This window comes from Aedes albopictus, chromosome 2 (assembly GCF_035046485.1).
Source record: "Aedes albopictus strain Foshan chromosome 2, AalbF5, whole genome shotgun sequence".
In the NCBI taxonomy this organism is placed as follows: domain Eukaryota; kingdom Metazoa; phylum Arthropoda; class Insecta; order Diptera; family Culicidae; genus Aedes; species Aedes albopictus.
In genome coordinates this window covers 504,359,238-504,372,559 of record NC_085137.1, presented here as the reverse complement: position 1 = coordinate 504,372,559, position 13,322 = coordinate 504,359,238, and the positions used below count along the sequence as shown (strand labels likewise).

Below are 13,322 nucleotides of genomic sequence, written 5' to 3'. Positions count from 1 at the left end.
ACATACAATATTCACCCCAAAACCGTTGAAATAATAATTGTAAGAAATTTAAAGGCCTTATTGCAATCAAAAATGTTCAATAAAGAAGCATTATGCAGCCAATCTCTTAGCATTCGTCTAGAACGCTTAAAATAGGTGGTGTCCAAAATACATTGCATGTTTTCTACTGTTAATATATTTTGGTCATCTGACGAACAACATGGGGATGCTGAGCGATTGCATACATGGAGGCGTATTCTGTGGGTCTGACGATATTTTCTCGATTTTAACAAAAATTGTTATAGTTATCAAAATAGATGCCTGTTAAGCGGAGAAATTTGATTATTTGCAAGAAATTATTTGTTAATTTATGCTACTTTCATGATTTAGCAGTACACATGGATAAACATTGAGATAATTGCCCTGTCCAAATTATATATACCTGAGGATGTCCAAAACATATATTCGGTGTCCAAAATGCAATTCTAACAAGCGATTGGAAATTGTGATTTTCTCAACTAAAAATGCTTTCGTTAAGGTTTTTGTCATCAGGACCACAAAGTACAACCATATTAGAAGCGTATTAGCACAGACAAACAGACGTAACACTTCGAACATTTTTCGATTCAAATCATAGTCACGGAAACATATTCGCCCAATGCTAAAAGGACTAAGTTTGGCCGACCACCAACTAGGTGGCGGTAGTGAGCAAACGTCAAACTCGAACAAAAACTATGCGAGCGCCACGGTTGGGCAGTTGGCCAACTATCAAATTTTGAAAAAGACCGTTAAATCGGTGTACGATGAGAATTATCAGAGTGTTACGTCTGTTTGTCTGTGGTATTAGTAACTTTGCTAAATAATCAATTGCTTTCTAAAGAAGCTAGGCGACGATTTTTCCAACGTTGTCCTCAGCCTGTCCAAAATACATGAAATACCATAATTCGCGAATAGGGCGTAACTAACAAAGCAATAACAATGCGAAAACAACAGCCGAATTTTGCTGATCAAATTTTAATTCCTATTTAGAAGTAATACAGAATAATTCAACTTAAATAAGGTTAATTGATATAATTCTGACATAGTTTCTTGTTTTTCTAAGAACACTGCACGAATTTGATATTTTTTGCACTAAAAATTGCATTAAATGCATTTTATTTAATTACGCCTGAATTGATACCTGAGAATGCTAATTTCGCCCAATACTATGCGCCTCGAATCGATATTATTTTCAGAATCGCCTTTTACTATTCGCCTTGTTTATGATTTTGACAGAATTTCGCCATTTGCTTTCGCCGTGTTTACGTTTTGATTTCAGTTTCGCCTTCTACTATCGCCGTGTTTACGTGTTGATTTCAGTTTCGCCTTTCACTTTCGTAAACAAAACACCAAACAAAACAAAGGAGTAGAAGGCGTAATTCTTGTTTTTGTTCGTTTGGAATAGAATGGGATTACGCCTTTCACTCAATCAGTGATTTTCAATAGTTAGAAAAGTGATATCAAGGAAACTTTGTGAGTATTTAGAAGACAAATCTAGCTTCTTTTCACTCCTGCAATTACTCAAATTGTGTACATTTTGTTGGTTACGGCTATTTCGCTAATTATTACGGAAATGGGAAAAACGAAACTCAAAATTTACGTTATCCTAGGGATCATTCACATATTACGTAAGACTTTGATCCCCTACGTAACAACTTTTGCATAGGGAATTTTGAATTTTTGTGTGGACCGTAACACAGCGGTAGACCACATGTAACACTAGTTTGTAGCATTTTTGAACTCGGTAAGCTGATGATCATTGTTGGTGTAGAATCATGTCCTGAGTTCGAAAGCACGAAGGAAAAGAAATACAGTGGAGCGGAAATTTTTTCGACTTTCCATACAAGCTTGATGATTTGAAAACGATTTTTGTTCTAAGCAAAGTCGCTCACTTCACACATCTCATTCTCCGTAATCAATGCTGCGATTGAGCTGATTTTTTTTACTGTAATTCGCCTACAAATGATAGGTAAAATGAACGTTGAGAAAGAATTTTTAAATTGTTTTTTTTCTCATTGAAAAAAAAATACATTTCTTCATATATTTTTGGAAATTTTGCTAAAATTTAAGGAGATTGTCCCTAAAACTTGCCAATATCTTGAATTAAATTCATTGCATTGCATTGTTTCATCTTTGGATTGATTACACTAGTTTACAAAATAAAACGAAAGTCGTGAACTTCTGTCAATGACCAAAATTTGGAAACCGTACTTCAAAAAAAATTAGGTATAAGAGTTTTTAAGTTTTAGCTCAATAACGAGTTTTACAACTTTTTAAAATATGCAATTTACTAAAATTCAAATATATTGCGTTTTGTTCAAATTAGTTGAATGTTTTTCCATAAACTCAAAGCTGAATACAATACCATTCGATCATCTGAATGCAGGTTTTGCGTCAGATTGATAAAATTTTTATTTGGTAAAACAAAATATTTTGAATGAGTCGTTAATTTAAATGTTAATTAACCAATTTGTCCTGTGATTGGTTAAAAAAAATATTTCCATGCTCAATGGCTGGCAGTCAAAAAAGCCTAAAATCGCATATTTTGCTCTATAAATTGAGGTATAGCTCAAAATTGTGACGTGCTGGAGCAAATCTGAACCCGGATTCGGATTCAGCGGGTCAAAATCTGTCAGGGACACATAAGTTTGCTCTTGAGACAGACCAAAAGTTATTTTTTGTTACACTGTGTAATTAATAAACATTAATTATTTAATCGTTCCAAGTTTGCTCTAGCAAATAACAAATTTTGGCACGCCTAAAAAGTTTGAGAAAAGTACACATTTGCCTCGGATCGTCTCGACGTCTTCAGTGCACTTATTCCTCTATTTCAAGACCAAGAATTGAAAAGGCCGCATCAACTTTGCGTAAACAAACACGTTTCTGTCGACTTGGTGCCTTCTGAACTCCACCCATGCATCTCACCACCACTAACAGAAAGCTTGATGTTTGCGCTTTCTGTTAGTGGTGGTGAGGTGTGTGGGTGGAGCTCAAAAGGCCCTAAATCGACCGAAACATGTTTGTTTACAAAATGTTGATGCATCCTTTTCAATTGTTGGTCTTGATTTACAAGGAATAAGTGCATCGAAGACCTCGATTGGAATGACATTGACAGTAAATTTGGAACATTTCGTAGCCCAAATAAGGATGCCCCTTAGGATTTGAAATTCTTAGAACAGACACAAGCTATGTAAGCAACAAATGCTGCGAACAATAGGCTGGCTACAGACAAACAGACGTAACACTTACGAAATTTCCATCGACTACGCTTTCAACGAACATTTTAAATTTTCATAGTTGTGGCTTTCACAACCAGAGGCGCGCGCATCGTTTTTCTATGCGTTTGACGTTTCACACTAGCGTCTTCTGTTGGCGATATTGCACAACACAGTGATTTGTGCAACTTTTCCACCAGGTGGTGGTAGTGGATTTCCATGAAAATCGTTCAAGGTGTTACGTCTGTTTGTCTGTGGGCTGGCGGTGGAGCGGACCTGGTGTGATCGCTAGAACACTTGACTATCACGCCGAGGACCTGGGATTGAATCCCATTCCCGACAAACTCGCCAAATATAAGTTCTTCCTTCGGAAGGGAAGTAAAGCGTGGGTCCCGAGATGAACTAGCCTAGGGCTAAAAATCTCGTGATAACGATAAAAAAATAGGCTGGCGGGTTGCCTTACATCGAAGACTACTTTATCAAGAAGACATGCAACTCTGTTATTTTCCCATACTAACGACAAGCGTCACCGACGACACCGCTACCTAGTGAGCTAAGGTGGTAACTTTGTGTAAAAGTGTAAAAGTGTATTGGTGCGAGTATGAAAATTTACACACACTATCATGAATAGTGCCACCTTCATCCGGGGTGGCGCTGCTAGCACTGACTCCCGATTTTCAGCAGTGCTGCAAGTCTTCTTGATAATGTGGTCTTCGCTTACATACGATTACAGGATTGACTCATGGACCAAGAACAATAATGAAATCTCATCATCCTGGATTGGACTTCGTTATCCATTTGGATAACAGGGCAAGATTTATGTTCTGTGTTGCATGTTGTTAGTTTGTGAGTTTGAGTGTTTTTGTGTAGGGTAGAAGCTTCAGTTTTGGCCAGTCCGGAGTTTTGGCCATAGTGCGGTATTGAGCCTGTTGCGATCTAAATCGGCGTAAATTTATTTTTTACTAGAAGATCCTAATACAATATGATGATTACAGCTATGAAAACCACACATTTTGATTAAAAACTGGAAGAAAAAAATATATTTCCTTAAAAAATCTACTCCCATATATCTATTTTGGCCAGGGTGCTTCTAATTTGGCCACTCCCATAAGAAATACACGTGATTGGCCAAATTAGAAACCAAACTTAAGAATATGGCCAAAACTGCGGCAGAGCTTCTATTTTGGCCAGGGCTACTTTTAATACAAAAATCAAGTATTGGCATGATTTCTGCATTTTTCCTTCAAAATATAGATTGAAACCTTTCTTTTGACGCCTTGGTTGTTTTCATAGGATTATTGGTTATTTTTATAAAAATGATTTCCCTTAGACTGGCCAAAACCGGTGCCCGCACCCTATGTGTAATTTTCCATTTTACTTTTCATACCCTATTAGTTCACAAATGTGGGGCCCGATACGGAAAAAAATTACATTTGTAGGATTCTGTTAACAGTTTCCTCCATGTCGCCCAACGTGGGGCACGATGCATTTGTAGTGTTCAGCATAACTTTATTAAATAAAGTGTAACAAATTATTTGTTACAAAAGAACAGACAAGTCGGAATTTCATATACCGTGCGAGCACCATATTATAGACAGCTCCATATTCTGAACAGTCGGCCAATCCAAAAAAGATTTTTCTCTTATGAAGCAATATATTGATTCAAGAGTTGAGGCGTTAATTTTATTGAACCCCTCTATAATCCAATCGTTACAAAGCGTATTATTTTTGACTCAATTGTGAACGTAGTGAATGTGTTTGTACATAGTAAGTAACACTGTGTGTTCAGAATTAGGACCACGGCTTCTTATGGTGTCCACAATTAGGAACACGTCCTCCACTAACGAAAATTTGTCTAGATCATGGACTGCAAGCTATTATGAGATTTATTTTATTTTATACATTTAACTAGACAACAAACCAACTTGATGGTATTGGGGAGAAGTTTCCCTTGAAACAAAAACTTCCATTTATTTGAACCTCTATTGTGAGATTCGCTTAACCGTTCAAAATATGGGTACCGCACGGTATATTATGATGCCGTAGAGATTTCTCTATTGTATTATCATTCCTGCATCATACTGGTCATCATAATGGTAAATCCATATAAACCGTAAGCCCATTAAATTTTTAGGAGTTGTTTTCAATTAAATTTCAGTCATAGATGGTCATAGGTAAAAATAAGGAATTCTTCAAAAATAACTTTCCAGCTTACATATTTACCCATAACATGCACTATTTTACATCACTATAATACGTTATATCATATGCAGATATTATAAGATCGTACCTAGAATCTAAAATATTGGGGTCACACCATTCCCCCCGCTCGTTCACTTGGAGATTCGCGCTTCATCCAGCGCTCCACCAATTACCTATCGTAGTCAGCTGTTGGTCCCGGCCGATTGCAGCCCGTCAATTCCGGCAACGGTAGCTGCCGCCGGCACAATCACTGCACCATCCAACGACCCGGTGGATAGCGTTGCGGGCGTCCCCGTCATGGGGCCCATCTTTTCGTGGCAATGGACCTTGTAGATGTGCTTATTCAGGTTGTTGCTCTGATTGAAGCGCTTCTCACAGATGGTGCACTGGTACGGCTTGAGACCCTGGTGGATACGCATGTGGGTGTTCAGGTTGTTCTTCTGATTGAACAGCCGGTCGCAGATGTAGCACTTGTACGGTTTCTCACCGGTGTGGGTCCTCACGTGGGTCTTCAGGTTGTTCGACTGGATGAACTGCTTTCCGCAGTACGGACAATTGAAAGGTTTTGGCGAAGAATGCACCAACGAATGGCGACTGAATTCTTCCTCGTTGGGGAACGACCGGGAACAGAACGAACATTTGAAGGGATCCTGGAAGATGTGTGTCTTCATGTGAGTCTTGAGGTTGTTCGATTGGGTGAACGTTTTCTGACAAATCTGGCATTTGTGAGGTTTGACCTGATTGTGTTGCTTCATGTGGTCACTCATTTCCTCGTGGTTCATGAACACCTTGTTGCAAAAGGAACATATGTTGGGCTTCTGGTCTGCGTAGCATATCCGAACATGGTTCGAGAGTTCCGTCGGATGATGAAATGGCGTCTGACAGACCTTGCAGGTCATCGAATGAGTGCGCATGTGCGTTGTCAGATTGTTCTTCTGATTGAAACGCTTCTCGCAGATGGCGCATGCGTAGGGACGCTCGTTTGTGTGGGTCCGAACGTGGGTCTTCAGATTGTTCGATTGACTGAAGTTTTTACCACAGATATCACATTTGAACGGCTTCTGGCCCGAGTGGACCTTCATGTGAGTAGATAAGTTGTTGGACTGAATGAAGCCCTTACCGCAGACAGTGCACCTGTAATCAAAGATAATTGGCAGCAGTAAGTAAAAGTTAATTTCAATAGAAAATAAAGAAAATTATTTTTAGGGTTTTATCTAAATCCCGGCATACCGATAGGGGTAGTAGGGGCAATATGACCATACGGGGCAATATGAGCCACCCTGAATTTGGCCTTATTATCAAGTTTTGTTTTGTTCAAAGCCTTAGGATCTTTTATAGATTGCTTCAATCATGTCTCACTGTAAAAACCGTACCAAAATTCGATTCTGAAATGCAAATATTAATGAAAATGTAATTTTTTGCTACTGTGCCTTCCGATAAGCCGAGCGGACTGTATTTTTGGGGAAACTCGGAACCGAAATAAAAACGCGTCCGATTTACACGAGTTCAACTATGGTTATGATTTTATTCGAGAAAAATACATGTGTTGTGTATGTGTGAGGGTATTGTCTTCCAGCGCAGAGCTGGTAGCGGTAGTTGGATTCTGCAACAGGGGTTTCGGCTTCTCTCCTAACATCTTCCCGGCGTTGAAATACGTTTCAACCTTACTGGCCATCCAGAGGCAGTAGGCATACCTCCGTTATAGCCCGTTTGTATTCGCCCTTCGAAGTCTTCACGGTTACGACTCTGGTTACGCCGTCCTTACCAGGGTGTAATTCGGTAATCCGTCCGAGCGGCCACTGGAAAGGTGGCGCGCTTTGGTCAATCATCAGTACCAGAGCCCCTTCGGTGATGTCAACTGCCTTCGTCCACTTCGATCGGTTTTGGAGCTCCGGTAAGTATTCAGATGTCCACCTTCGCCAGAAATGCTGGAAGATGGTCTGTACCAACTGCCACCGCGAAAGCGTGTTCTGCTTGAGGTTCAAGTAGGACGGCTCACTTATTGCCTTCATCTCCCGACCAATAAGAAAATGTGCTGGAGTAACCGCGGTGTAGTCATTTGGGTCATCCGAACACGGTACCAAAGGTCGCGAATTTAGGACTGCTTCAACTTGGGTCAACGTAGTGTAGAGTTCTTCATACGACAGTTTGTAACCACCGACAATCCTCGTCAGATGGTGTTTCACCTGCTTCACCCCGGCCTCCCAAATACCTCCGAAGTGGGGGCTCCGAGGCGGGATAAAGGACCATTCGATCCCTTGACTTGTGCAATAATCCGTAATCTTCTTTGCTTGCAGTTGATCCTTGAATAATCGCGCCAACTCTTCAAGCTCGGTCTGTGCCCCGACAAAATTCGTGGCATTGTCGGAAAACATCTTACAAGGCAGCCCCCGACGACTTGTGAACCGCCGCAAAGCAGCCAAAAACGCATTCGTCGTTAGGTCCGATACTAACTCCACGTGGATCGCGCGAGTCAGCATGCAGACGAATAGACTAACATAGGCCTTCGTGACCAGTGGCCGGCGACCTGCAGTGAACGACTTTATCAAAAAGGGGCCGGCGAAATCTACGCCGGTGTAGGCGAAGGTCGGCGCTGGTTGGACTCGATAGGATGGTAAATCTCCCATGAGCTGGGACGTCTTCATAGGATTCGCTCTAAAACACGTGACGCAGCTAGCGATGACCTTCCGTATGGTTGACTTCACTCTCAACGGCCAAAACCGTTGACGCACTATCGCAAGAAGACCTTTCTGGCCAATGTGCAAATTGGATTGGTGCATACTCCTTACGATTGCCACCGAGAATGGATGTCCAGCAGGCAAAAGCATTTGGTGTCGGCTGTCGTAGGCCACCAGAGCGCGTTTGATGCGTCCACCCACGCGTAACACACCATCGTCTGGATCGATGAACGGTTTCAGACCGCAGAGACGGTGTTTCGATTGACTTCCTTCAGCAATTAATCGCAGCTCCTGACGAAACGATTCATTCTGCACACACCGTACTGTTACCAACAGAGCGGTCCTCAATTCCGAGACAGTTAGCGGCCCACTGATAATCGTCTCTTTTCTGCTAACAACGTATCGCACAAATCGAATCAAGTAGGCCATTGAACGGAGAATTTTGTCATAATCGTTCACTCTGTCAAACAGCAGTAGTCTCCCCACCGGAGGAGTGACAACCAGCGAGATACCAGTCTTCAGTTCCGGCACGTCTTCTTCCGCCAACGGTTCAAGTTGCACTTCTTCAATCGTATTCGTCTTCAGCATGGGTGGTCCACCCCACCACATCACGTTGCCCAACAGCTTCCGAGGAAATTCACCACGTGAAATCACATCCGCTGGATTTTCGTGGCTCGGGACGTATCGCCAAGTATACGCACCCGTTACTCGTTGGATCTCGCTCACTCGGTTAGAGACATACAATTGCAGGGCCTCCGGTGGTTTTCTAATCCAGCAGCAGACGATCTGAGAATCGGTCCACAGGTTTACAGATTCGAAGTCGATATCGATCGCAGCAATCGCCCTTTCAGTTAGCCGTGACAGAAGCACAGCACCTAGCAGCTCGGCACGAGGAGTAGTGATTGGCTTGCACTTACCCGTTTTCTTTGGAAGAATCCTGGATTTGCTGCAGATTAGATGCATGGTAACTGTGCCATTCTCCTGGATGACGCGAGTATAGAGGCATGCCCCATAAGCCACGTCTGAGGCGTCCGAAAACCCATGTAGCTGAATGGATGTGACGCCTTCCGTTGAAATCCATCTGGGTACGCGTAGACTGTTCAAGCAACTTAATTCGTCACGGAAGCAACGCCACTTGTGGATGATGTCCTGTGGGACGGGGTCGTCCCAGTCAACTTGTAGTACGCTGACCTCTCGAAGAATCAATTTTGCCGCAGTGATTACCGGGCCAACCAAACCCAGCAAATCGTATATCTTCGCAACTTCACTGAGGATTTTTCTTTTCGTTGTAGCTTCCGTGTTGCCAGGGACGACAGAGAACGAACACCAGTCGTCTAGAGAATTCCAAACGACACCTAGGGTTTTGGTAACGATCGAGTCCGCGTCACCTACCTTGAAATCCGTGCCACGGTGTTCCTTTTCAACGTGCTGCAGTATTTCCGGCCGATTGGCACACCATTTGTGCGTCCCAAAACAGCCCTTCGCCAACAATCCACTTACTTCTTGCTGTAATGAGCACGCTTCCTGGATGGTATGCGCACCACCAATCACGTCGTCCATATAGGTACTCTTTTTGATTACCCTAGCCGCTTGAGGGTATTCGTGCTGATGATCCTCTGAGACCTTGCGGAGTGCCATAGTCGCTTGGAAGGCCGACGATACCAACCCGTAGGTGACCGTCGAAAGCTCGTACACCACCAGTGGCTCGTTCCGATCGTAGCGCCATACTATTCTTTGGTATCGAGTGTCCGGGGGAAGAACGCCTACCTGTCGAAACATTTTGACAACGTCCACCGTGAATACGTACCTGTAGCTTCGGTAGTTCAACAGGATAGAGAACAAGTCGTTTTGGATGTTCGGTCCTGAAATCAGGGCGTCGTTGATTGCCACTCCCGAAGAAGACGCTGAAGAGCCGTCGAAAACGACCCTTAATTTAGTCGAGGTGCTGGTAGGCTTCACTACACAGTGATGTGGTATGTAGTAAGCGGAGTTCGGCGCCTCATTCTCGTTCACCGTTACTGCGCTCATGTGGCCGAGGGTTTCATATTCTCGCATGAAGCTAGCGTACTGTTCCTTGATTGCTGGTTCCCTGGCCAGTCGTCGTTCCAGCGAGAAGAACCTCTTCGTCGCCGCAGGTAGGGAATCGCCAAGCTCATTTTTCCTGTCGTTGAACGGATGGCGCACGTAATACCTTCCGTTCTGATCTCGCTGGTGGGTCTCACGGAAGTGCTCTACACAGCGCTCGTCGGATAGTTGGTTCGGATGCTGGATCTCATCGCAAGCCTCAAGTTGGTAGAAGCTTCGTAGAATTTCGCTCAAGTCTTCGTCGGCCGTTTGGCAGAAAGATCGAGCGATCACTGGCGCGTCAGACGGAACTACTCCACCGGCGACCCAACCGAACTCGGTGTCGGTGAGTAATGGCAGGTTCGATTCAAGCTTCAGCTGGTTACTCTTCACAACTGTCGTAACGAAAGATGATATTAGAAATCACATCTTGTCGCTACTGCAATGGTAACCAGAATGACCTGTTCGTTTTCATCCGAGCTCCGCTGCTTTTTTTTCTTCCATCGACTCGGCTAAAATCGGAGCTTTCTTGTCCAAGCCACCGAACTAGCGTCGCCGTTCTCGCATTGGGTTCGGCTCAATGTGCCGTCCCGCTCATGGTTTCGCTTCAGACAGTTGCAGCAAACCTTCGTTAAGTTTTGCTATTTTATGCCGTTTCCACGCTGATTCGCTCAGGGATGTCACAAATAGTGCGTATGTATCTTTTTCGATACACACAGAACTAAATTCAACAAAATGAATTAATATTCTAATCTTACCCACTACAATATTCCTCTCCTCTACTCTTGAACTACCATTTAATCAAATTCAATCCAAATCTCATGCAAGTCCAATCCTAAAACAACGAAAATCCGATAAAAATACCCAATTAAAATCAATCCAATTTCAATATTATTCCAATCCAAATTCAATCCAAATTTAGTCCAGTTGCCATCCGAATCTTGTTTTGATCCTTTAGTTTTAATTTGTTCTTACTCGCCCAATTTATATTAATATGATTTTCCTATTGTTCAATTTTTGTTTCTATTTGACATTTTATAGGACAACTTTCTCGTGTGTTTCGCCATTCCTTTGTTCGCTCTTTTCTCAACCTTTTTCTCAGGGTATGTCAATCTCTCTTATTTTCATTTCCTTGTTCGACTCATTTTTTTTAAAGATGTCGCATTTTTTTCCAAGTTAAAGCATTTTTTTCCTTTCTCTTTTTCCACCTCATTGTTTTTTTTGCTTTTTTTCACGCTTCATTTTATTTTCTCCAAGCCATCTTTTTTTTTGCTTTTTCTCTCCCTTCATTTTTTTTTCTCCAAGCCATATTTTTTTTGCTTTTTCTATCGCTTCATTTTTTTCCAAGCCATCTTTTTTTTTTTTGCTTTTTCTCTCTCGCTTTATTTTTTTTTCTCCAAGCCATCTCTTCTTTTTTTGCTCTTCCTCTCGCTTCTTTTTTTTTTCTCCAAGCCATCTTTTTTTTTTGCTTTTTATCTCCTTTCTTTTTTTTTTCTCCTAGCCATCTTTTTTTTTTTTTTGCTTTTTCTCTCCTTTCATTTTTTTTCTCCAAGCCATCTTTTTTTTTTGCTTTTTCTCTCGCTTCATTTTTTCCAAGCCATCTTTTTTTTGCTTTTTCTCTCCCGCTTTATTTTTTTCAGACATCTCTTTTTTTTTCGTTTTTCTCTCGATTCATTTTTTGTCAATCCGTTGTTTTTTCTCTCGCTTCATCATTTTTTCATTTACCATTTTCGCTGCGTCACAATTTATTTTCCAAAATCTCCCATCTTTCTCGCTCTTTCTCTCACTTCATCTATTTATTACCTCGCGACCCATTTGCTCCCATTTCACGACGTCGCACTTCTTGTTTCTAAGCCATCTCATTTATTTCCGCTACACTTTCACCGACACAATTGCGCCCTCTCTAAAGCGCCCTCCCTTGCGGTCACTAATCCACGCCTCCGTCAATACATTCCCATCACACGCCCACAACAAATTCCCTTTCAAAATTCCCAACCCCTTCACAACTCCATGCACCACCAACAAAATTACATTTCTAAACGCGATAACATTTACGAATATAGAATTATGCACTCAAAAGTTTCACCAAAAATACTACCGGCTGCGCCATTGTCGTAACGAAAGATGATATTAGAAATCACATCTTGTCGCTACTGCAATGGTAACCAGAATGACCTGTTCGTTTTCATCCGAGCTCCGCTGCTTTTTTTTCTTCCATCGACTCGGCTAAAATCGGAGCTTTCTTGTCCAAGCCACCGAACTAGCGTCGCCGTTCTCGCATTGGGTTCGGCTCAATGTGCCGTCCCGCTCATGGTTTCGCTTCAGACAGTTGCAGCAAACCTTCGTTAAGTTTTGCTATTTTATGCCGTTTCCACGCTGATTCGCTCAGGGATGTCACAAATAGTGCGTATGTATCTTTTTCGATACACACAGAACTAAATTCAACAAAATGAATTAATATTCTAATCTTACCCACTACAACAACGTCCCAGAAGATTTCTGCACCAACGAGCATGTCGATGCGTCCTCGTCGGTTGAATTCCGGGTCTGCCAATTTGACGTCGATAGGAATGGGCCATGCTGCTACGCTGAAAGACCTTTCTGGAATGTCACCAGTAATCCTCGGTGCTACGAGGAATTCCAAATCAGCATGAAAATCTCCGGTGCGGGATTCAATTGTCAGGCGTGCCAAACGACGGATTCTTGTGTTCGTCCCGTTGAGACCACTGACAGTGTAGTCAACAGGTTCCTTCTTCTGAGCGACCAAGTTAGCAAATCGCTCGGTGACAAAATGCTCTGTCGATGCGGAATCCAGCAGGACCCGGCAGGGGTATACAACCGAATTGGAACCACGGACCCGCACCACCGCAGTAGACAGCAGTTTTTGCTTCGTTTGACATCCGACATTAACGCTGAGGGTCGTACCAGTGCCGACTTTGGGTGTGTCAACTTGGGTACCGACATCGGAATTCTTGCGAGGGGTTCGCGTATCTTCGATGGCGGCATTCGGAGCGGCTGTGACAACCGAATCTGATGTCCTGGAGCTGGGAACTTCGTTGGTGTGAAGCGATGAGTGGTGGCGCTTGCCGCAATCACGACAGCTGTGCGTTGAAGTGCAACCGTTCGTGCGGTGACCTCTCTGCAA

The 13,322-nt window shown here is 42.6% G+C and overlaps 1 protein-coding gene across 1 annotated transcript in view; it reads right to left on the bottom strand.

The window, feature by feature from the left end:
• Nucleotides 1-5,449: 5,449 nt before the first annotated feature.
• The window catches only part of LOC109407828 (gastrula zinc finger protein XlCGF57.1), a 22,250-nt gene continuing 14,377 nt past the window's right edge, over nt 5,450-13,322 (bottom strand). The window contains exon 3 of the mRNA XM_062849397.1: nt 5,450-6,569. Within this exon, the coding sequence (XP_062705381.1) occupies nt 5,618-6,569 (952 nt within the window). The 3' untranslated portion in view covers nt 5,450-5,617. The remainder of the gene's footprint in view (nt 6,570-13,322) is intronic.